Source organism: Nanorana parkeri, unplaced genomic scaffold (assembly GCF_000935625.1).
Source record: "Nanorana parkeri isolate BGI_ZX_2015 unplaced genomic scaffold, ASM93562v1 scaffold417, whole genome shotgun sequence".
Classification (NCBI taxonomy): Eukaryota; Metazoa; Chordata; class Amphibia; order Anura; family Dicroglossidae; genus Nanorana; species Nanorana parkeri.
The window spans coordinates 231328-256985 of record NW_017306685.1 but is presented as its reverse complement, the minus strand read 5'-3'; the positions used below and the strand labels follow the sequence as shown (position 1 = coordinate 256985).

The 25658-nt window shown below is 40.7% G+C and overlaps 1 protein-coding gene across 5 annotated transcripts in view; it reads left to right on the top strand.

Annotated features, from left to right (window-relative positions):
• AP3S1 (adaptor related protein complex 3 sigma 1 subunit) overlaps nucleotides 1-25390 on the top strand; it is a 58012-nt gene extending 32622 nt beyond the window's left edge. For 3 of the 5 annotated variants that reach the window (XM_018559853.1, XM_018559850.1, XM_018559849.1), the window contains 2 exons: nucleotides 11906-12013; nucleotides 24994-25390. In XM_018559853.1, coding sequence (XP_018415355.1) covers nucleotides 11906-12013; nucleotides 24994-25122 — 237 coding nt within the window. In that variant the 3' untranslated portion in view covers nucleotides 25123-25390. Of the gene's footprint in view, nucleotides 1-11905; nucleotides 12014-16892; nucleotides 16935-24993 lie in introns of all 5 variants that reach the window. The other 2 variants (XM_018559851.1, XM_018559852.1) reach the window with 2 other exon arrangements.
• The last annotated feature ends 268 nt before the right edge of the window (nucleotides 25391-25658 follow it).

Genomic DNA, 25658 nt, shown 5'->3' with positions numbered 1-25658 from the left:
CCCTTCTGAATATACACTGATTTTAAATTTGTTTTTGTGTGTTTTTTTTCATACTTCAGCATTACTGAATTGTATTCTTCCTGCATGAAAACAAATTTCCCACCCTGCTGCCTGTTATGACACAGATGTGAAATATTTTTTTTTATCAGTCACTGGTGGAACTACTTGTTGAATATGGATAAACAGATGTCAGATGGTTGTATTTAACAAGGGTGTGCCAGAATTAAGTTGCATAGTGTTCCCGTTCTTCATTCCCCTCCTGAATCTTTTATTTGTTTTTCTTAGATAAATTGAAATGTTTACATTCCTTAGTAAAAAGGAAGTAAAAATTAAAAGCTTTAGGCCTCATGCACAAAGTCGTCAAAGCTGCAGCTAGAAATTACTGCGGCAAAAACCTTCGGAGGTGTGTCTTTACAGATTTGGCTGCTGTGAATGACAGGCTGTCGGTGGCCGCGACTGTCTCCATGTAATTGTACATGGAACCATTACCTGCAAATTGAAAGATGCATTCTCGCTGCGTCTGCGGGGCAAACATCTTCAGCATTCCAATCCAAAGATTCAGATTAGTGTAAATCCAATTTATTAGCAAAAGTCATGTAGACAAGCGCTTTCAGGGCCACGCAGGGTCCCCTTCATCAGGCTCAGTAGAGACTCGTCACTAATGAAGGGGACCCTGCGTGGCCCCAAAAGCGCTTGTCTACATGACTTTGCTAATAAATTGGATTTACACTAATCTGAATCTTTGGATTGGAGTGCTGATGACGTCTTTCTATCTTCTGTTGCATTGTGAGCAGCGCCATCCGCCGTCATTGCGAGCACCCATTATCATTGGGACAAGACCGGTAAGGAGTGCAACAAGGTAAATTGATTTTTATCAGGGGCAAACATCTTTCCCGATCCACAGCTAATCATTCCACATACGTTGACAGCCACGGCAGATGTGGCCGCTGTCACCATTAACTTGAATGCACAGACCCACCTGGGATTTCTGCTGCAAGAATTCACAGCTTTGATTGCCATGTGCATGAGGTCTAAAGTGGAAGTCATGAATATTTTTCTGTCCCTTTTACTCATGCAGCCAATCTTCGCTCACCTAAAGAGGTACACTGACCGAAGAATCTTTAGCATCTGACGACACACCTTTGAGTGTGTTTAATGTCTGCGCCCCCCCTTTGCATGCTGAGATTTCTTCTGTTCCCTGCGTCGCTACTGTGTCCTTTAGTGATGAGGGAAGGGCCAGTGGAAGGAACCACAAAGCATAGCATAGACCAGGCATCCAACCTGGTTGTGTGTTGGATGAAGAAAATTCTTCATCAAGCCTAGCTTTTCATGAGAACGAAGATCAGTGATGTGAGTGGAGAGTAAGGTAGTAACAACCCACACCATAACAGCTCCATAGAGTGCAGTCTCCCTAAGAAAGGAAGTGTGTTACTGGCCAGATCGCCAGTTGAAAATAAAGGAAAAAAGCCTAGAGGCCATGTTCACACCAAGTCTGGAGCTGATATGCAAATGCAGTGTAGAGCTGCAACAGTTAATCGATTTAGTCGATTAAAATCGACGGCACCGTTTTCGATCGTCGATTCGTCGGCTATCGATTGCTTAGCCTGTTCGGGGCTCCACACGCGGCCTGAATCACACGTCACACGCTGCGCCCGACGTGCCCTCCGCACAGGCCGCATAAGCCACGCCCACCGAACAGGCCGCAGCCGCCGCATAAGCCACGCCCACCGCGCAGGCTGAAGCCGTGCACGCTGCTGCTCTCCTCCTCGCCGTGAGCTCCCTCACTCGCCACTTGCCCGCCGACAATCGAGGGCCCACCTTCTGAAAGTAGGTCAGGAGTAGACTAGACTAGAAATGTAACTGTAGTGATCTGAATACGATGACACTTCCCTCTCTTTTCAACAATAAGAGGTTTCCTTGAGAGATTCTGACAATATTGAAAAGTGCTCACTATTAAAATAAGCTGATCCTTGCCTGCCCTCAATACAAACTAGTGCAACTTGAATGATGTTCCATTTTGCTTACGTGGTTAGAACTTTCCTCCCTGTTCACATAGGAAAGAACTAGTACCTGTTCACACAGTTCATCATTGTCCCTTGTTTCTCCTACTACAAAACAAATAAAATGGGCAGCAAACTATTTTTAGAACCAGACACAGGGGGGAATTTATCAAAACTGTAGCAGACAAAATCTGGAGCAGATTTGCACTGCAACCAATCAGCTTCTCTGCCTCATTTTCAAATCTTACCTGAGCAAACTGAAGAGAGAAGCTGAATGGTTGCCTTGGGCAACTGCTCCAGATCTTGTCTACTCTAGAGCTGCAACAGTTAAGAGTTTACGTCGATTAAAATCGACGATGGAAAACCTTGTCAACGTTTTCCATCGTCGATTAGGCTGCTATCGATAGGTTAGCCTGTTCGGGGCTCCACACTTGACCCGTCGTGTCCGGCGGGCGCGGCGTGTGATGTCACGCGCCCGCCGGGCATGACACAGAAGTCGCACACGCCGCTGAAGCCGCTGCTCCTCTCCTCGCAGTGAGCTCCCTCACTCGCTGCACTCTTGGTGTGACTGGGCCCTCCCCGCCGCGCGACACGACTCCTCCCCGCCATACAGACTCGTCGCTTCTCCTCCCTGCAAGCCGCATCTCCCCTCTTGTATTCCTATATAGCTGCTGGTATTCTGCATTGCGCTGTATAACCATTATACAGCGCAATGCAGAATACCACTCGCAATATAGGACTACAAATCACAGCAATAGTACATTATACAGCGCAACGCAGAATACCACCAGCTAGAGAACTACAAAATCCCAGCAATAGAATATTATAGTATAATGGACTATTGCTGCGATTTGCTGTATTCCTCTATAGCTGCTGGTATTCTGCATTGCGCTGGTGTATAATGTACTATATTGCACACCACACTTTTTTTTTTTTTTTTTTTCCACCGCTCCATGCTTGCTCCCATGATGGACTATAATCTCAATACAAACTAGTAGTCCATCGCTGGAGCCATTTTTTTATCCGATTAATCGAACTTAATAATCGGCTAACTAATCGATTTATGAAAATAATTGTTAGCTGCAGCCCTAGTACAGTACATTTTTACTACGATTTTGCCGTGTCCTGGTGCTGTTGTTTTTTTGTTTTTTGTTTAGCTTAAAATGGGCTTTCAGGTGCAGTCCAGTGTGTTTGCATGTGTTTTTGATGCGGTCCCCTGCATTTCAGACCAAAGAAAATGAGTCCAGCAGTATTTTTTTGTCTGGATTGGAATAAACTGGTGTGACCAGAGCCCAGAAATACCATAGGGATATATTGGGATGCTATTTTGGTCCGGAAAAAACTGTTCTGGTCCGGACATGATCCTGACATGGTGTGAACAAGCCCTTAGATACACTTTAGGACTTGTATAACCTATAACAACTAATTCAGGATAAAATTAGAATGCCATTATGCAGTTGTGTAAAAAAGTGTTGGCCCCCTTCCTGATTTTTCATTGTTTTGCACGTTTGTCACACTTGAATGTTTCAGATCATCAAACAAATTTAAATATTAGTCAAAGATAACACAAGTAAACACAACATGCAGTTTTTAAAGGAAGGTTTTTATTAAGGGAAAACAAAATCCGAACCCACATGGCCCTGTGTGAAAAAGTGTTTGCCCTCCCCCTGTTAAAACATAACTTAAAGGTGCCCATACACCTTACGATTATCGGACAAAACGTTTCGTCCGATGATCGAATAGTCGTACGATTTTCGTACGGCAGCCCATCCTGCCCCGATGATCGCAAGATTCATTTAGCCGTAATTAACGAAAAGCACCTGGATGAAATGCGGTAATTGATTTGCCGTATTTTCGTTAGCGCAAGCGCAGTGTAGATCGTACGACTTTTGACGGACGGAAACACCAGCAACCTTTACGAAAATCGTACGATCTAGCAAAGTTTTCAAACATGCTTGACCATCAAAAGTCATACGATTGTACAGTAATGTCGGTCGGACACTGCAATGCACACATACGATTATCGTACGGAAAGTCGATTGCATACGAAAATCGTCTGATAATCGTATGGTGTATGGGCACCTTTTACTCTGGTTTATCACTGAGTTCAATTTATCTAGCCACACCCAGGCCTGATTACTGCCACACCTGTTCACAATCAAGAAATCACTTAGATAAGACTTGACTGACAAAGTGAAGTAGACCAAAAGATCCTCAAAAGCTACACATCATGCCTAGATCCAAAGAAATCCAGGAACAAATGAGAAAGAAAGTAATTGCGATCTATCAGTCTGGAAAAGGTTATAAAGCCATTTCTAAAGCTTTGGGACTCCAGCGAACCACAGTGAGAGCCATTATCCACAAATGGCGAAAACATGGAACAGTGGTGAACCTTCCCAGGAGTGGGCGGCCAACCAAAATTACCCCAAGAGCGCAGCGACGACTCATCCAAGAGGTCACAAAAGACCCCACAACAACATCCAAAGAACTGCAGGCCTCACTTGCCTCAGTTCAGGTCAGTGTTCATGACTCCAGCATAAGAGACTGGGCAAATGGCCTGCATGGCAGAGTTCCAAGACTAAAACTGCTGCTGAGCAAAAACAACATAAAAGTTTGTCTCCGTTATGCCAGAAAGCATCTTGATGATGCCCAAGACTTTTGGGAAAATACTCTGTGGACTGACGAGACAAAAGTTAAACTTTTTGGAAGGTGTGTGTCCCATTACATCTGGCGTAAGAGTAACACTGAATTCCTGAAAAAGAACATCATACCAACAGTAAAATATGGTGGTGGTAGTGTGATGGTTTGGGGCTGTTTTGCTTCTTCCCGACCTGGAAGACTTGCTCTGATAAATGGAACCATGAATTCTGCTGTCTACCAAAAAATCCTGTAGGATAATGTGCGGCCATCTGTTCATGACCTCAAGCTGAAGCGAACTTTGGGTTCTGCAGCAGGACAATGATCCAAAACACACCAGCAAGTCCACCTCTGAATGGCTGAAGTAAACCAACATGACAACTTTGGAGTAGCCTAGTCAAAGTCCTGACCTGAATCCTATTGAGATGCTGTGGCATGATCTTAAAAAGGCGGTTCATGCTCGAAAACCTTCCAATGTGGCTGAATTACAACAATTCTGCAAAGATGAGTGGACCAAAATTCCTGCACAGCGCTGTAACAGACTTATTGCAAGTTATCTCAAACGCTTGATTGCAGTTCTTGCTGCTATGGGTGGCCCAACCAGTTATTAGGTTTAGGGGGCAAACACTTTTTCACACAGGGCCATTTGGGTTTGGATTTTGTTTTCCCTTAATAATAAAAACCTTCCTTTTAAAAACTGCATGTTGAGTTTACTTGTGTTATCTTTGACTAATATTTAAATTTGTTTGATGATCTGAAACATTTAAGTGTGACAAATGTGCAAAACAATGAAAAATCAGGAAGTGGGCCAACACTTTTTTACACAACTGTATGTTTCTTTTATGGAAATGGGGAAAAGTTTTAATCAGCTGTGCAGTACATTTTTATTTCAGGTAGAATCAATGTTGATGAAGTCCAGAAGGGGGTTTTCATGGTGTACATTCAGTAAAATTTCCTGGAAAAAGGAATGGCTCATAATGACACTTTATAGGAAAGTTTGTGTAAGCTGCATATGAAGATCTCTTCGCTTTCCATCATACTTGCAGATGAAATATGATTTGCATAGCCGAGATGTTTTACTGCCGACGTTGCTCTTTTTGCTGACCGATTCCTGTACCTTTTTAAGCCAGCTGTGGATATGAAATATCTCAAACACACCAACTATGCCTTGATCTATGTTTTCTGACTAGACCTCTGTTAATACTCCCCAAGTAAAAGGAAGCCTATTTATAGGACTGCAGAGTGCTGCGTGTACAGGGCCACAGAAATTTGACTTTTTCATGGATGTTATTGTATCTCTTGGAATTTCCCAAAAAGGGTGTTGGCTCGTTTCAAAAATACTATGTATCAGAGCATTAGAATGTGACTTAACAAATGCAGACGTTCTAAAGCAGGATAGAGACTGTTTATACTGGTGATACATTCTCATCAGTTAACGAAGTTTAATTTAAAGCTAAACTCCAGTCAGATTTAAAAAACACCATTATGAGCAAATGTATAAAACACCAATAAACGACAACTACACCCTTTGATTTAAACATCAACATTGTAATGAGCCTAGCACACAATAAATCAGTGTTTTAAATGCTAAATCTTTTTCTCCACTTAAGTGTTTGACATTTTCACCAATTTAGGAAATGCAGGTAAAAGCACGGAAATTTCACGTGTTTTTCAAAAGCTTAGTTGCAATGTTTTTTTCTTTCCACAAATTATATTTTATTCAGTGCAGTGTGCCTTTGAACTTGCTAGAAAAGTTGACTACTCTAGAAAAGTTTATTAGCACAGCCCTCTCCCTCCTTCCATATCATAGCGCTCTCCTCTTCTGGGAGTGTCTAGCTACTTTCCGTATTGACCCAGCATCTGTGCCCTCCCCACACCTTCCTGCATAACCTTTTATATACCTGCTGGGGAAGGATCAAAGAGAAGTACTATAGAGTGTCACTTGAATTACATCTCTAAGTTTGCTTTGAAGCAAAACTCCAGGCAAATCAAACTTTAAACCTTGCCGTGGGGCTGCCCCAGCACTGGTAGGGTAAAGTGCTTGCTTTGTCTAGGGGGCTAAAATAACAGTGAAGCGTTATAGTCACCCAAACCACAATCCCAGCTGGCTCTTAGACACGCTCCCTTCAGCCTCGTTTAGCCTCTGCTCCAGCGGTCTAAGGTCCTGTGAGTCATCATGTCCAGTATAGTTTATAGGATGTGAGGACACTAAGGGACATACCATCACTGGAGCAGTGTAACAGCAAGCCGGGATCGTGGTTCGGGTGAGTAAAACTTTACTTAAGCGCCATAGATAAAGCAAGCACTTAACCCTTTCAGTGCTGGGGTAGCCCCTTTGCAAGGGTTAAGAACTTATTTGCCAGGAGTTCTGCTTGAACTTAGTTTAACAGGGTTGCTTTAAAGGCAAGGTCCTCTTTTTGTGCAAAAATAATAAATGTGCACTTCTCCGTAAAAGAGAAAAAAAATGTGCATTTGACATGTAGATTGCGGGTGCAGCGCTCTGACTCCTGTAGATTCTTCCTCCCGTCCATGTCCATACCTCAGTAAGGACCTTCAGTAACATGAACATGAGGAAGATTGGAAGGACTACAAGTGCAGTAATGCCACGGTGACTCCAAGTGAGGTGACGGAACTTGTCAAAGGATGATGTCTGTGTGGGCAGAGCCACAATCGTGCAAAATTCAACATAGAGCAGTAGCCTGCAGGAAGAAGGACCCCGTGATTCAGGTAACTGGGGGAGCGGGTCTGGTTGGGCAGGGGTGCTGATGTGATTTATGTTTTATGTTACACCTTGAATATAGGTGTAACATGAAACCTGGTCCAAAAAGTGAACTTAGCCTTTACCTCCTGCTAAAATGAACAGACTGGTGGACGCTTACATTATCACTAGCTGATTATCCAGGCTTCTGTGGGAGATCGAGTACACAGGAAGTAGTATCCAAGTCTATACAAGTCCCAGCTTTTGATGGACTTAAGTATACTCTGCAAACCAATTGGCTAACAGGTAGGTGTGATGAACAGTGGGGGAGCCGATTTAGTTAAAACTCGAACATTAAAAAAATGTTGTGCATGTTCTTCCGTATAGTACTGCTGAGATTGAATGGTGACCATGTAAATGCTTCCTAATCTCTCATACACTAATTACTGTGGGTTGTTAAATTAACATACCCTCACACCAGAAAATTCAGGATTGTGCTCTGATCTGAAGCTCCGCTGCCACTTTCCTGATCTTGCATCACCATCTTCCTCTCTCCCATTTTCAGGAGTCAGCTGTTTCTTCTGCTTTTTGCAGCTGACTCCACATGCCGATCCGTTAGGTCCTGCCTGCAGTACTGTGTGACTTCTCTGCTGATGCCTGGTGTGATATGCACATCACAGGAGCAAGGTTAAGCGTCATTTTTGTGTAGGTGAGAATGGAGGCAAAGGGTGGGCTGGAAGGTATACACACAGAAGTAAACATATTGAGGAGGAGTACAGTGAAGCAATGTAGTGTTTTTGAGTGAAAGAGTGCTTAAAGGTATTGGATTCCTAATGCTATAAAGAACATCCTTAGAGTAGGGGAGACCTAGTTACCGTACCTGTTCTCCTATGAAGTGTCTTAACCCAAGTGCAAACATTTAATAAATTGCAGCTTACCAGTCCTTAGATGTGGTGGCTGTATTACTTTTCATTATTGGGCTTTTTTTTTTTCATTTCCACCTTGTGATCCCGTCAGTAACATACTTCCTGCCCTAAGCTGATAATGATTACTCACTGTACTGCATCTATAACAGAGTAGTATTGTCATCCTAGGCTGATTGCTGCTGATTTGAGCCCCCCTCTTCAATTCCATAATTTAGGAGGGTGCTGTTCTATAGTCCACCGAGAATTAAGCTGGGATGATAATGAATAACACTGCAGAATGTATAGAACAGCACTGGACTTCTGGCAGGATCAACAGATATTTTCTTTTTTGTCTATTGAGTGACATACGATTCAGAGACATTTGGGTTATACAGCCTCTTGCAGTAGGAGTTGGACACTGGCAAACAATAACAACAAAACCCAGTGACTAGCCTGGTATAACCCCTCCTACTCCCATGATGCCTCAGTTTTGCTAGTGTTTTAGGAGAGTGGATGTCTTCTTTCTACTAAGAAGTTTAATATTTTTTTGCTAGCCATTTTTGCACTTTTTTCCCCCCCAAGATCATTTTTGCTTCAGTCGAAGACTTCCTTTACCATCTGCTGAGCTGATCTATATGTATGCAGCTATCCAGACTGGCATATCCTCAGCAATAGCTTTGGAACCGGGACTCCACTGACCTTCCCGAAATGTGACCTTCTGACACTGGGCTCTGTGATGTTTTCCAGACCTCTGTGTCAGCCATAGAATGCTTTCCAAGTGCAGACCCATGGCACAGCCTCTGTATATGAAGACTTATTTATGAGTAGGCCATGTGGGTTGAGCATCGGGAGCTGCTATGATTAATGGATCATTGGGTGCAATTTGTATCCCCTTATTTTTCATTGGTCTCCACAGAAAGAGTTAAAATGCTAAGGAATTAAGTGCTGCATTACTAGGTGCTGCAAGTGTGTGGGCGGGCACTTCTCCAGAATCATTATCCGATCTGCCTGCGGCCTCTGAACCATTGGCTAGGAAAGCTGTATCTGATGAAGTTCTGAAAATCCTTTAGAATGATATCCTTGAGGAGCCACATTTTGGCTCTTATTGACGCAGTGCGCGCAGTTTAAAGATGTAGTGCAGCCTGTAACTTTTACTAGTGCTGTTACTAGTCTAGGATCCCTAAGAGGCCCTAAGACCACTAAAGTTTCACAAGCTATTTCCATAGGTTCTCTAGAATTACTGGAAAACTCATGGACTGTTTTTACATTTTCCAAATGTTTTGCGGTCTAATACCCAATTAAGGAGGGTTTTTTCAGGAAGTGGGCTGTTTCTGCGATCTGGCAGTGTCCTGCCTTAAAGGGTTTCTAAACCCTCCGGTTTTTTTTGCATATATCTACTGCTAGCAAGCAGTAGATATATGCAAATAGTTGTTTTTTTTAACCGATTTAACAGCGGTTTAACCAGTTGACATCGCCGCGCGCTCCCGTCAGAAAATCTGAAACTGCTCGGGCGGCCACAAAGCTTCTTGAGGCAGGCGCATGCGCAGTTCGGATTTTCGGCCGGGAGACGCGGAGAGACGCATGGTAAGTCTATGGTTTCTAAATGCTCCAAAATCCGTTTTATTTTTCTCCAGCCACAACTTCCTGCCGGAAGGTGGCTACTTTTCTTCTCCATGGTCCCTGTGGGAGCTGAAAAGTAGCCACCCTCTGTGCTCGTTCATGTTGAGGACTACAACATGCTGAGGACTTCTTGTGATTTTTGCCTCTTCTCAGTCACCGCCCACAAATGCTCCCCTCTAGACTGCAAGACGCTCGGATTTCTTCAGCTCTCCCACACTAATATGTGTTCTTTTGAAGTGTTCTGGGGGTTAAGGTTTACTCATTCAAGTAAAAGGCTGAGGTGACTGTGGAAGCCCTTTTGTGTGCAGAAGCTGTGAGCCCAATGTCCACACATCTTGTATCAACACCATCTCCACACTATTGGGTTAAGGTTAACAAATACTTTAAAGCCATGGTTCTCAACTAGTGGGTCGTGACCCAAAAGTGGAAAAAATACAAAAAAGGTCACAAGCACTCCAGCATGTAGAAAAGTCAATGTTTATTGACTTCACAGGTGTCACATCATCAGAGCGATGTTTTGGAACAGCAAAGTCCCTTTCTCAGGCAAAACAGATAACAGTTTTTGCTTGTGACCTTTTTTGTATTTTTTGGACTTATTTTGCGGGGGCATCCGCAGTCATTTCAGCACCCACCCTACAATTAGGGTTTTTTATCCGGTCAGGAGTGCGATGGGTGTGTATGTTGTGTGACCCAAAAGTGGGTTGCAACCCCATCTTCAGTGGGTCGTGGGATCCTTAGTCCATAGAGCTGGCACTCCTGCCCCATTCAGCAGGTAGACAGAGAGTGAACTTTTTGTGGCAGCGTGCAGGAGACTCCTATGTATTATAAAACAATCCCCTCTGTCCTCGGGTCCCCTGGTGAAGCGATAGGGAGCAAGGGGACTATTTCACCACTCTCGGCCTGCGGAGTAATATCGGGAGCTGTAAGTAATTAAGTTAAAGTTCCCAGGCTGCACTGTCCTCCCCACTGTGGCAGATATCCATCCGCCCCAGCGCGGCAGATGAATTTCAGATAGGGAGTACAGCCTGCCCAGGGACCGAGGAGGCTGAGAAAGGTAGGCAGGCGATGAGAGGTGTGCAATTTTTTTCATCATAATATGTGGTGAACAGATGAAAACAGATCATAATGTCCATGCTGCTAGCTCTTCACCTGTCAGTGCAGGGTGCATTAGCAGGGGCCCCATTGCTCGTTTTCTACAAGTGATCTGGGCAGCTGTATAGCCTGCATATCACTTGTAGCAGCCTGCTTGTGTGGTGTCCCCCACCACCTGCCGTACTTTTCTGGGTCAACTGTTCTTCTGGTGGATCTGGGACCATGGAAAATTCAGGGCAGATAGAAATAATAATAAAAATATATAACAATGTAAAAAAAACAAACAATTAAAACCAACCCAGCTGTCCCCGCCATCTGCCTGTGAATAAATATGTGCGCGTGGGGCATGCATGTGTACGCCGATTACACCACACATGTTCGGTATCACAGTGAACCTTTAATTAATTATGGCTAGCAACCTAATGACCAAGAACAAATGTGGGTCCTGAGATTACAAAGGTTGAGAACCACTGCTTTGAAGGATCCAGCAGCATCTAACCCTACCTTAGACATTCACTTGTTGGTTACACAGGTTCAGATAAACTAACAATTGATTTAACAGATGATCATTTCCGATTTATATTTTGTTAAAAAAAATTATCTGAAAATTCTGAACTGATATCTCAATTTTCTTTTAGATATAACCAATTGTTTTGTTAAATTGATCTCTGGGAGTTTATCATTTTATAAAAACAATTCTATTATCATTTTGTTGTATGATTAGTTTATTTTACCGTGTGGAGAATCCAGCAGGGGCAGTGTGACCTTCCCTTTTAATTGGAGTAGCAGATGTGAGAACCCTAGCAGGGATGTAGAACCTTCAAAAGAAGCTAAAGAGAGTGATTCATCTTTATAGTCCTTCACCCAAATCAGAAATATATCAATTCTGGATGGACAAGGTCATCAGTATGTGTATATTGTTAGTAGTATGATTGTGTTTTACTGTTTTTTAGGTCCACAACATCCTGGCAGAAATGGTGATGGGCGGTATGGTTCTAGAGACCAATATGAATGAAATTGTTATACAGATTGATGCACAGACAAAGGTGGAAAAATCTGAGGTAAGGAATTAGTATCATAACTGATGTCTTGTAAGGGCTAGCAGGAATTAATTTTATTGAAATGTAGAAGCCAGCAGCGATGACAGAATTAAAATGTCTGCGTCTCTGTGGAAATTATTCTCTGTGAATCAGACAGTCATGGTAATCACAGTAGCAGCTATATTTTTTTCCTTTAACCAAATAGTACACATGCTGAGAATCCCAGATTTAGCAGATTATTTTATGAAAATGAGTTTAGTATATAGCAAGGGTCCATGTCATACTGTTACAACTTTCTCCATAATGACAATAACAGTCTGATTGCTGAATTAGTTAGCACACAGATTTTTTAACACAATTAGCATTAGAGAAATGGTATAGCAAAGTCAAAAACCTAACCAGTCCAGCCCAGCAAAGTACCCAGGTTTCATGGGAAACAGCAAAAATAATGTTTAGCTGTGTTATCTGTTAAATAGATATCAAACATTTACAGTTTCAGTGATATTTTAAATTGTGTAACTGCTACCGTTGACCTGTACCTACCTCTAGTCGATGAAGCACACTGCTGGCTTATCACTTTTTAAACTTGCCATATCTCTTCTACCTAAAAAGCTGTTCCGCAGAAGCACTAATTTGTACTCCATACATCCAAAAGCTGGCCATATACCTTACAACCATCACACGACTTTCGTTGTGCGATGGTTGTAAGGTCATTAAAATTTTGCGACGATTGCAATGCTGAGCGGGCAGAATGCGCTTGCGCAAACCGGCCCTTGCGGCTTTCGTCTTCCGAGCACGCTACCAACCAGCCGAAAATCGTACGACCGTACAGTAGATGCGGTCGCACGCTGCCCATACACCTGCCGATTATCGTACGATAATTGGCAGGTGTATGGGCACCTTAAGACTGCCCCTAACTATTTGTGTCATGCAATATTTACTCTCTGTATGTTCAAACTTAAATTGGAAGCAGTATTGTTATCACCTGTTGGCTAATGTTATTTTAGCAGACAGCCTTTTAGCATTCCAGTCTTGTGAATTGTAAGAAGATGATGACTTTCTAAGGCCTATCTCTATGATAACTAAATTATTAGGAAGAGAGTTTCTAACTAGGACTGACCTAACGTGCATTTAGGTGGCCATACACCTATGGATTATCTGCAGATTTTCTATGTTCAGATGGAAAATGCGCAACAGATTCCTCCATCTACGCTAAACTGTGTGGATGGAAGAATCTCCCTCTGGGCCAAGCTTCAGTATCTTGCTAGATGGCCCCGCTGGCTCTGAAAATACCTGAACAACGTCTGCATCCAGGCAGATTGTTCAGGTATTTTGAGAGTTTTTTTGCGTTACAGTACATTATCAGTGGTCTTTGCACATTCTTTTGAAAAAAGGCCTTTGTAGTTTAAAAGTTTATACAAAATGGACAGAGTGGCAGTCTCTGCGTGGCTGAACCAATGTTTTCAAATACCGAATAGCTTCTTTATATCTAAGCTCTGTTAATCATTCCTTGTATACTTTTCGGCAGCCTACTGGCTACTGAATTACAGAATAATACATTTAAGTTAGGCAGGAAGAATGTAATAGGTGAACAGACTGATGGGAAACAGTTCGAATCCATCTTACAGTCAGCTGACTAGATTGAAATCAAATTGGTTGCCACACGTTTAATTTCAGCTCTTTATTATTGTTTTATTGAACATGGCCCTATGATTTCAAGAACAGCCTATAAGAAGAACATTGTTGTTTTCTTGGCTTTATACCTTCTCATCCAAGTAGCTTGTCTGTCGACAGAAGCCGTTATATTGTTGATTTGGAAAATGTGGTTTCTTCATTGCAGGGTTATGGTGTCACATTAAACTCTAGTTCATTCATGAACCATGTATGCTCCGTAAAAAAATGATTGTTTTTAGAACTCATTACCTGTAAAATGCATTCAAGCACCTTAACCATTAATGAATATGTTGTTTATTCGTATATCACTTGGTTGTAGATCCTCACATCATCTCTGAATTCTTGCTGACACTGTCCTTCCTTCTGGATGGTGGCTACTTTTGTTGCCCATGGTCCCTGTGTGTATTGTAAAGTAGTCACCACTCCAAGCTTGCTCCTGTGATGGACTACAATCTCACGTTTAGTTTACTAATTTGTATTGAGATTATAGTCCATCACAGAAGTGAGCTTGGAGCGGTGTCTACTTTACAACACACACAGGGACTATGGGGTACAAAAGTAGCCACACCCAAGAAGGAAGGACAGTGTCAGCACCAATTCAGAGAGGATTTGACGAACTACAGTGGAATGATACACAAATAAGCTACATTTTTGTCAACAGTAGTACTTTTTGTTAATAGAAGGTACTTGAATGCATGTTTTAAGATTTAACTTGTGAGTTTAGTGTCACTTTAACCTAAGTAGATAAAGTGAAAACTAGGTTGAGCTATATTGCAGGATGGGCAGAAAACATTAATATCGATCTGCTAGCATTTTCTTGGTAGGAGACACTTTTTTGCCCCTAACTTTCTCGTCCCCTTTTTGCTGCCTTTAATTATTATACTTCAAAGGCACTGATGCTTTACATAGGTTGGATTTTTAAGTATTCACATGTAACTGTAAACAATTTTCTTTTATACATGGCTTTGACATTTTGATGTTTCAGACAGTATAGCGGCTTTAAAAAATAAAATAAAAAGCTATTCAACAGCAGTTATGGACGTGAAAGCCCCAAACCCAAAAGGTATTGGGATTCATAGATATCATTTTGAGCCACATTGTCGCTTAAGAATTTGCTGGTTGTGTTCATGCTAATTGCAACTAGCACAGAGTTACAAAGTCAGACAGGAATAAACTACAACAGAGTACCTTCAACCTTCTCAAGTTTGCTACCACAAACTCTCCTTTAGTTCCTTGGGCACCAAACAATGCTCCTTTTGGCTGTGTGATCATTCATCACTCCTGCGGTTTCTTTAGCCACTTAAACTACTTTCTTTATTATATATGCATTCTATTGGAAACAAACTGTTTTTTTCCTTGTGCAATACAAAAAAAAAACACATTTAGAGGTAATATATGTTGGGCCTTCACTGTGATTGCGGATCTTACTGACCAATAGTATAGTGAGATGTGAGAAGCAAAGTGCTTGGCATTACAACAAAACTTAGAATTTGTGTATTGGAGTATAACAGGGTCCATTTAGGTGGCTGCATGTTACTCATGTTAACAGTTTGTTTTCAAGAGACAACATGTTTATTCTAAAAGTTGTAAATCAGAATTTTTACAAATTATTACAGATGCTGATATTTATATTTAAATAAGCAAATGCAAATATGTATCCAGAATAAAATGTTTTCTTTTTAATTTGGGTTAAAAACAGAAATGGTTTATAATACTGCTAGAGTCTGTTTTGTCAGAATGTATTTGGATACCTCTCTAATATATTAGCATTCACAAGTTGATAGAATATTCCCTTCAGATGTTTTTGCCTCACTCGAGCTTTCTTTTTCATATAGTTTATATGTGATAATTTTAGTCAGAATTTCCAAATTACAGCTAAGGATTAAGTTGTCCGTTCTTTCAAAACTGAAATTGTTTTCTCCTTAGGATTTTGTTTTCATCATGCAATGATTTACAGAATCTAGTTTGCAGAAAGTCATCTATTCTGTTTAAAACTGAGTATTGCTGGTTTATAAAAACGGAAAGGAAACTGGGTATTGCCCACACTTGTCTAGATTACAACTATGGTTGGTCGTGGAGGGCAATACCTTCACTTTGCCATCAGCTTTCTTGAAAATCCAGAGTAATGATTAGTAACTGGCATGTATCACCCATAGCCGGTCAGTCACTAAATAGCAGTTTCTCAAAATAAATGTAAGGCAGTGATGTCACCATAACCTAGACCTCCAGAATGGATACCACCACTGTGAACACACCAGGTACTTTCTAACCAGTCAAAATGTAGCATTCTTTAGGGTTAAATTTTACTCGTTTAAGGTCAGATACTTCTATAACGCCGGCAGACTTCAGCAGAAGAGTTAAGTATTTATATTTTATTTTTTTTTAAATTCTGGTTAAACAACTGCCCTTGAAAATCTTGATCTAATGTTTGGATTCCTGCATGTTATTCTTATGTAAAACCAAGTCGTGAATGTTTTCCAGTAGAAGGCATGTTCCATTTCAATGTGTATACCAAGTTGCAAAATCCACATCATTTTTCATGAAGGAAATCTGTTGGTTTATTGGCATTGGGTGCTTCCCATTTTGTGGTGCAGATAGGACATTCACAGGGATCCAGTTCAATGTTATCAAGGATAAACCCCTTCTCCTGAGCCATCAGTGACCAGTGTTATCACGCTTGTGGGCTTCTCTTTTAATTATATATTAATGGTATTTCCGCTCTGAAGTGACTTGAACTTGTTACACATTTTGGATTCTGTGTTTTCAGGGCTTGAATCAATGCTTATGAAATCATGCCCTCCTAGCATTTCCTAGAACCCAGGTCCTTACTGGTTTTAAGTGATGTAAGTGGAGAATTTTGAGAATTGACAGTATATCTTGGTTCAATCCACAAGTGTCTAGCTATCTAACTTTCTTTTTAATTTGTTAAACAGAATGTTAGAAATAACGACCCACATTTCTTACCACTTCTTACTTACAAATGTTACTTTTAAAATGAAATGATTTCCAGTGACCTTAAGATAATCACAGGTGACCGCTGATTCAAATTGAGGAAAGACTATAATGAAAACTTAGAATTTTTGGCGAGCAGACGTTTTTACAGCTTTTGTCTTGTGTATAAATGATTCTTCTGTGGAGTTGATCTGTAGTTGACCTAGAGGAAGCACAATCTGTAAATGTTGCAATCAACTTTTTTTTAGCTTCTTGCATTCTTTCTCTCTTGCAGAGTTTTATCTTTCAGTCCTCCAGGCAGGACAGGTAGACCAAGGTACTTCTGCCAGCATCTCCTCCTATGTACTACTGAGAAAAGCAAAGCAAAATGATGTCAGTGACATTGTTTAGTCGAGACATCCCACATGTATCCCAAATCTATACAAGTGCCAGACACACAGCCATTTTTAGTACTAATTTTGTTTTAGTTTTAATTAGTGCTTCACTAGATTTTGCAGCATTTCATGCTTTCTGTTTATTTCCATCAGTGTAATATAGATTTTTTTTGTTACGTAGTTTAGTAGAAACCATTTATTATTGCTATAAGCTTTTGAATGTTTATTAACTATTTTTTTGCGAAGCTATCCTCCAGGCAGGCATATCTGGGGGGGATAATTAGTTTTTATTAAATGGGGGATAATGGGGTCCAATACTGCAAAGCCATGATGTTGGACTTTTTAATACTAAAATACCATTGTTATGTTTGTGCTGATTGGGTGTCTGCAGTTTAGTTTAGCATTTTTAACAGGCACCTTTTGGCAGGTCAAAATCTAGTAGATGGACTGGAAACATGAAAACAGCATACAGTTGTGCTCATAAGTTTACATACCATGGCAGAATTTATGATTTCCTTCCATTTTTCAGAGAATATGAATGATAACACGAAAACCTTTCTGTCACTCATGGGTAGGGTTTGGCTGAAGCCATTCATTATCAATCAACTGTGTTTACTCTTTTCCAATCATAATGACAACAGAAACTACCCAAATGACCCTGATAACAAGTTTACATACCCTGGTGATTTTGGCCTGATAACATGCACACATGTTGACACAAAGGGGTGTAAATGGGTATTAAAGGGAACCATCCTCACCTGTGATCTGTTTGCATGTAATCAGTGTGTGTGTATAAAAGGCCAATGAGTTTCTGGCCTCCTGACAGACCCTTGCATCCTTCATCTAGTGCTGCACTGAAGTGTTTGGATTCTGAGTCATGGGGAAAGCAAAAGAATTGTCAAAGGACCTGCGGGTAGTTTCTGTTGTCATTATGATTGAAAAAGAGTAAACACAGTTGATTGATAGTGTTTGGCTGAAGCCATTTATTATGTAAACTTATGAGCAAACTTCAGTGGTTTACAGTGCTGCTTCTTGTGCTACCTTCCATCCAAAACCAAATTTCTTATTTTGCGTGGACTTCCTCCTTACAGGGGTTGCTGCTTCAATTTAAAGGAGCAAACCAATTCCATTAGCTATAGAAAATGCCAGTTTTACCACCTGATAGACCTCCAGTTGTGTTCATATCCTTGATCTACAGGCTATGTGAAAGAAAGCACAGGGCAGTGAAGTCTACGTGACACTTCAAAATGACTCACCTAAAGGCAAACTATGGTGGAACTGCAGCTGTGAAGTCATTGTAATCAGAAACACGCAGAATACATCTGCATTTTCTTTAGAGATGTTATACATGTTATTTAATTTTAGACACTTTGCTAATATGCAAATAAAACCTTTGCTAGGGTTATAAATTATCGAGGTATATGTCACTAAAGCAATGGCCAATTCATTTAATTTAGTATTTAGAGCAACAAAAAATTAGGTTAGAATGGCAGAATCAAATATTGTGGTATTAACAGTTAAACTAAAAACCTATGTATAATAAAATGTAGTGTTTAGGTGGAACCATTTTTTGTATGTGTGGGGGCAGACTTTTAGTCGATTCTGTTATGAAAAGAGTTAGTATAGATATGAAGGATCCATCCACACTACACAATATCAGATGTGTGTTTGTGCATATTAGCTTTTCTGTAAAATGAGAATTATTGTTTATTCACATTCTTCATCCATAAATGTCACTGTGCCTCAGTGACTCCCATTTATTACTCCCATTTGTATACAACCTTCTTCCCTAACAGCCTTACTAGAACAAACATATTACCTAGTTCAGTGGTTCTCAACCTGTCATCTCAGGACCCACATTTGTCATTGGTCATTGGTCATTAAGTCACGACCCAAGTCGCACTGCATTGGAAGACATGGCATTGCGGTACCGTGCGTTCAGGTGCAGGCAAGTGAACTGTGGGTGGGAGGTGTGTTTGGGGTGCCATTCAAATGAATGGCAACACAATGCATCTCCCGCACCAGAACATGCGGTAGGTACGATTGTGTGGTATAGCGTGTTAATCGCACGGGACTGCACTGTGCTAGTGTGAACTGGCCCTCAAAAACATGGACAGGCACTAGCAACCAAAGACACAATCTCACACACTCACAGACATTATCACACACTCCCAAAAGATATTTTTTTTTAAAAACAATTTTAAGATCTGCCCAGTCTCCCTACCTCTGTATTGCTTGTACAGCTTCCTTGCATGCCCTGTAGAGGTGCCAGAAGCCAGAAGGTGATGTCACTCCAGTCCAGGCACCTGTACAGAACACGCGAGGGATCTTTTAACCACGTGCCGTCCGCCCGTTGTAAAAAAAACGGACGGACGGCACTGCAGCATTGGTGGGTTGCCGTCACCAGACGGCATTTTTTTTCTGCTCGCGCTCGCCCCCTACCGGGCGCGCACGGGCGGTAAAAACCCGACCAATGCACCAATCCGTTACCGGGTGTTTCACATATAGACGATCGGCGGCTCCGTAGCCCGCCGATCGTCTATATGTGCTCGTTTTTTCGTTCCTAGAGACCCCTAATGTCTCCATAAAGAGGACCTGTCAGTGTGCCTTTGCTATTATATAGGGGGATTGTTATCCCCCTATATAATAGCAATAACAATAAGTGCAAAAATTATATATATATAAATAAATAAGAGTCACATATAAAAAAGTAAAATAAAAGTCACATATAAAAAAAAGTTTAAAAAACCCCACAAAATGTTTAACTCCCCCACCCCAACGTTTACGCAGATATAAACGTAAATACGCGTCGGCTGCACCAGCGCGCGAAAACGACAATTGCGCTACACACGTTACATATCGCCACGAACGTCGCAGTGTGAGCAATCATTTTAGGGCCATCAATCACTGATAACACTAAACTGATGAGCGGTAAAAGCTTTTAAAGCGTCGCCTATGGCCAATGTTGTTTTTATTATCGTTTTTTTGAGGTTTCGCGCGCGTACACAATTTTAAGGCGTTGACATGTTTAGTGTCTTTTTACCCGACGTGACCCCGTCTTTTATATTTTACCAAAAAATTGGGTAATAATAAATGTTTTATCATTTAATATAGGGGAAACTGTTTGTTTTTTTTATTTTGGTAATTTTTCCTTAATATAGTAAAACATAAAACCTGTAGTGGTGAATAAATACCACCAAAAGAAAGCTCTCTCTGTCCCTAAGAAATGGTATAAAATTCATTTCAGTACAGCGTTGCATGACGGAATAAATGTCAGTCAAAGTACCGCAGTGCTGAATACTGAAAAATGGCCTGGATGGGAAGGGGGTTTAACACAGCGGATGTCAACTGGTTAAGCAATGCATGTATGGCTGGAGCTCTCTGGCGGCCATAGCCCCAGCCCACCCTCCTCAAGCTAACACTTGGCACCAGGCAGCATAATACTGGTGCCAAGTACTGAGAGTGCTGCGCTAGGGGGAGGCTGAGGAGCCTCTCGCCTAGAAAAGTGGAAGACATATAGCAACCCACTAAACATTGGGTCGCAACCCACTTTTGGGTCATGACCCACCAGTTGAGAACCAAGGACCTAGATAATACTCCATGTCTCTTCTTGAACATGTGAACACCTTTCACCTTTCTGTAACCATATTTACAAATAGTATAGACTGGGTTTGTGAATGTCTAGTAGGAAGCAAAGGTGTAGCTTAGGTTCCCTGTGCTTTGAATTAGGGGAGCAGATAGACCTGGACATTACCGCATATACTTGATGATATCTTCAAACACAGTGTGATGATGTCAAGGTAACAAATAACAAAAGTATTTTCTTACTGACAGATGCCCATCACTAGTAAGTTTTCTAACTGGTCAGGTAGTCCTGGAGTGATCATAGATGCTGTAACTTTTCTTCTTAGGCCTCATTCACACTGCTAAGAGCCGGCCGATACAGATCCATGCGGTGTGCACAGCCGTATCGGGCAGCTCCCGGTAAGGACTGGTGCTGCGTGTGATTGTACTCAGCAGCCTGTTCTTCTCTATGAACTGCACATGGGTGCGGGTGTCCGTGCTTGGACGCAGACAGGATCCATCCTGTCTGCGTCCGAGTACGGACACCCACATGGATGTGCAGCTTGGGTGAGCGTATGGCGGCGTACTCCCATAGAGAAGAACAGGTTGCTGCGTACAATCTCACGCAGCACCTGTCCTTCCCGGGAGGGCCCCGATACGGCCGTGCAAGCCGCACAGATCTATACGGGCCGGCTCTTAGCAGTGTGAATGAGGCCTTAATGCCACCGACTGAAAGAGGCCAAATATTTATAGTCTATGTCATGAACTAGAGAAGGTAGGTAGCTCACAGGTTCTCATAGACTTTTATTAAATGTATGCCTAATATGCACTTAAAGTAGTATACTAGGCTTAATACAGGCTGATGAGTATTGTAATGAGTATTTACTTTTTGAATCTAGTCTTTAGTACTTTCTTGTCATTTGTTTTTTGTTCTTTGTGTTTTATTTATTTTTTATTTTGTGGATCTGGCAAATGAATCTGACATGGTATATAACCATCTCCTTACATTGCTATCCCTATGATTCCATAGCATGAAAATGGACAGATGTCTGTAAAAGTCTTTCAATTTGGCCTCATCTCAATCTACTTGCAGACTTCATTTTGTTTTCTTTCTCTGATTCTTTTCATTTGAATCATCCAAGTAGTTTTATCATGCTGTTTACCTTGTGAACATGTTTCCTGTCCTTTCATCCAAAACCTTTTTATCCAAGCCTTGTGAAGCCACTAGTATTATGCAATGTGCTTGTCTTGTTCCTTTAGTCTAATCTAGGATAGATTATGCTGTCGAATTGACACTGAATGATAACTTGGTGTTTCAACATAATAAAACCACCTTCATAATGTTTAATGAAGAAGATGTGCACTTGGTGACCACTGGAAATTCTGCTTCAATGGTAAATCAGTCCACATGTGTAGGCCTCATGTTTTTGTATATAAGCATTAATATTAACACCTATTATTTTGAGGAGTTTTTTTTCTGCTGCATGTACTGTGTGTGTCCAAAACCTTGGCAAGCAAATTTTTTTTTTACATAGGAGCCAGGGATGAAATACCTGCTGCTCTTAATATTAAAGGAGACACAAAATGTACAGATTTGAGTTTGGGGGAATTGATGTATTTTCATTGCCCTTAGTACCCCAATGCAAGTGCATTTGGGTCCTAAACACCTTGGCTTATCTCCCCTGAATTTTCAAAATATCCTATAAGGTCCATTTATGGATGTGCTGGAGTCTTTTTTCAGATGTTTGTCAAATGAAAGTCAATGTACCTGCAGTGTGTGTGGAAGTACAAAGCAAATGGTTTGATGGGCACTAGTGTGCATTAAGCTTAATACCATAGACTTTAGGCAAAGCAATAATAAATGCAGATTCATTGAAATACATGGTAATGTATTGCTGAATGAATCTACGGAGATAAGTGATATTTATATGCCCACAAGGGAGCTTATAAGGGCCAAAGTTGGGAGACTTGTTTTTGAACTAGGTTGTCATCCTGGTTCTGGCTTTTCCCAATGAAAATGTCACTATTACTTGTCACTTACCTTTGCTACTCTTTTTGTACTTATGAGCCCAGTGGATCCAATGTTGGCACCTTCTCTGTCCCTTCTGGTCTGCTACAGGTCCATCATCTTCCTTGTTTATGTGACGGGGAGCTGGCTGTCTCTGCCCCTCAATGATGTGGTACCAGATGTCACACATGCACAGACAGATCTGGCACTGTGTCTGTTTGCATATTGTTCTATGAATGGTGTTAAGTAATGCCTCCTGGCATACAAACGCCACATATACCATAAGGCGTTGGTTTTTGCTATTCATAGAATAGCATGTTAACAGAAACCGCATATGGTCTCTGCCTGTGTATGTGTGAGGCTGAGAGCTGCCGCTGTTTACATGAATGCAAAGTAATTAATGCTACTCCACTGAGACCACAGTAGAGACGGTGCTACTGTACTACTGTAGTCCATTATTAAAATATAAATGTAATATATAACTATATATATACAGGTGAAACTCGAATAATTAGAATATCGTGCAAAAGTAATTGCAGTAAGTGCTGCAAAAGGGGCCCAAACCAAGTACTGAGTACATATGCATGCTTGTACTTTTCAGAGGTCCGATATTGTTCTATGTACAATCCTTGTTTTATTGATTGCATGTAATAATCTACTTTTTTGAGGTTGTGGATTTGGGGTTCTTGGGGTTTTCATGAGCTGTAAGCCATAATCATCACAATTATGACAAATCACGGCTTGAATTATCTTGCTTTGCATGTAATGAGTCTATCTCATATATTAGTTTCACCTTTTAAGTTGCATTAGTGAAATAAATGAACTTTGCACGATATTCTAATTATTCGAGTTTCACCTGTATATAACAATATTTTGCACAATTCCCATGCAACTCATAAAGTGCCCAAAACGATTGTAAACTTTGGAACAATAGTGATATGAATACAGTTGCTTTATCTTGATAATCGTTGCACAGTACCCTTGTGCCTTGTAAAGAGTGATTCTGTAACTGCAACCAATCCATGTGGGAGAGTCAGCATAACACTTTTTTTTAACACTGGGAACATAAGTGTGATTTTCTTTTGTACAAAATCACAATGCAAATGATTGCACAGTCCTTACTTGGCTGACAGTGTGAAGATAGGTCTCTTTAATTTACTGTACAGTGTCTATTAGCCACAGTTAAGCGTGCAATGCTTGTAATTGCACAGTGGTCATTTACGTGTGACAGCCTGGCTTCTATTACCTTTCGTGGGCTATAAGATTTGGATCTCATCACACAATCGTTATTCATCATCACTGGTCATGTTTTTTTTTTTAAAGTCATACCATATATGCAGCACTAATCTCAGTTCCCATCTTAATCACATCTCTGTCTTATTGGCCTTTGTATCCTTTTTCCCTGGCTCCAAACACTCTCTCTATAGACTTCTTTGGACATAACATCTTATGGAGACCAAAGGTTGACCTAGGATATTAAACCAGCCGATCTGGAGCATATGTGCTGAATTTAAACTTCCTCGATCCAAACTTTTATTTTGGATAATGATTTTTTTTTAAAACCATACCGGATACTCTTAAAAATCTGGAAATAAAGTAATTATTTTCTTTTTAATGAGCCATGGGTACATTTTGCCCTAAACTGTTTCAGTTTTATAGTTGCAATTAAAAACTTACAAAGATCATTTATTTAGAAATAATTTAGAAAGATTTGTTACATTTCATTACCATGTTTGATTTGTATTGTAGGCCCTTACTTTAGAGACATATTACAGGTAAACTGGTTCATTGTATGTGTTAACACATTCAAATAATTTTGTCCTTATTTTATTACTCAATTCTGTTTTTAACAGATTGTACATTCTCTTGCAGTCTTTTTTTCTGTGCAGGTTTATTCCTTTTGCAGTAACTAGCATATCTATGCTATAAATAAATACATTCTGGCCATGTTGGTCTGTCCTTGTTCTCATATTCTTCATAAAACTTTGCAAAATCTCAGTCCATTTAATAATTTATCAAAGGGCATTCCGATTACAGCTAATTGCAGGCTTGTCTGACTAGTAACCTCCAGCTGCTGCCTAAGAACCAATAAGACTCAGCTAGTTGTCACTTGAAAAGAGCAAATTAGTTGTGGAGCTCTGGAAAAATTAGGAATTGAAATAAGCGTAACCTACCAGGCAGGTATAGATTGTTATTCACATCAGAGCACTTCATGGGCCTCTCATAATCATGTTAATGTTCAGATTGACATTTCATGCATATTTCTGTCTTTGTGCTCTTTCTAATCTTTAATTCCTATTAATCCATTCCATGCAACTTGGGAAACCCCCAGCAACTTGTGACCTTTTTATTAAGTGAACTGTGGTCATAGTCCTGGTCAAGACAAACATTAATCTGATTCCCCTTTTTTTTTTCCATTCCACACACAGGCTGGATTAGCAGGTGCTCCGGCTCGGGCTGTGTCTGCTGTAAAGAACATGAACCTTCCTGAAATGCCAAGAAACATTAACATTGGTGACATCAGTATAAAAGTGCCAAACTTGCCCTCTTTTAAATAGCATTTAGCATTCTACTGCCTTCTCCCATACCTAATTGATGCTCAGATAAGTTTACCAAATTTCAGTGAATTTTCTATGAAGTGAAGGAACTGCTTGGGTTGTTTGTGCTAATCTGCAATGTTGGATGTAAGCGTTGCTCTTTACTTACCAATGCTAAAGAAGAAAAACGCTATCTGAAACGTGGTTCCAAAACGGCATCCAAGCTCCTTTTTTTAAGGCATGTTATTTGTCTTGGCTGCTGCATTGTCAGAGAAAGTATTAAAAAAAACAAAAATAAAATAAAGTTCTTGAATTTTCAGTGTTGCTACCTTTTTGTATGTTCCTAAAATATATTAATTACTGCTCGGTAGTAGCAGACATTTTGTAAGTTGAATCGGTAGGGAATGAAAAGGCATGAAGGGGTTATTTATGGAAATTAGTATGGGTTTGTGTTGTTTTTCTATTGTAACTTTTGCATTTGCCACAGCAGAAATTTACTAAGTTTACCTCAGAGTGCCTCGTGCTTCACTAACGTCACCAGTTTCTGGCAATTTGCT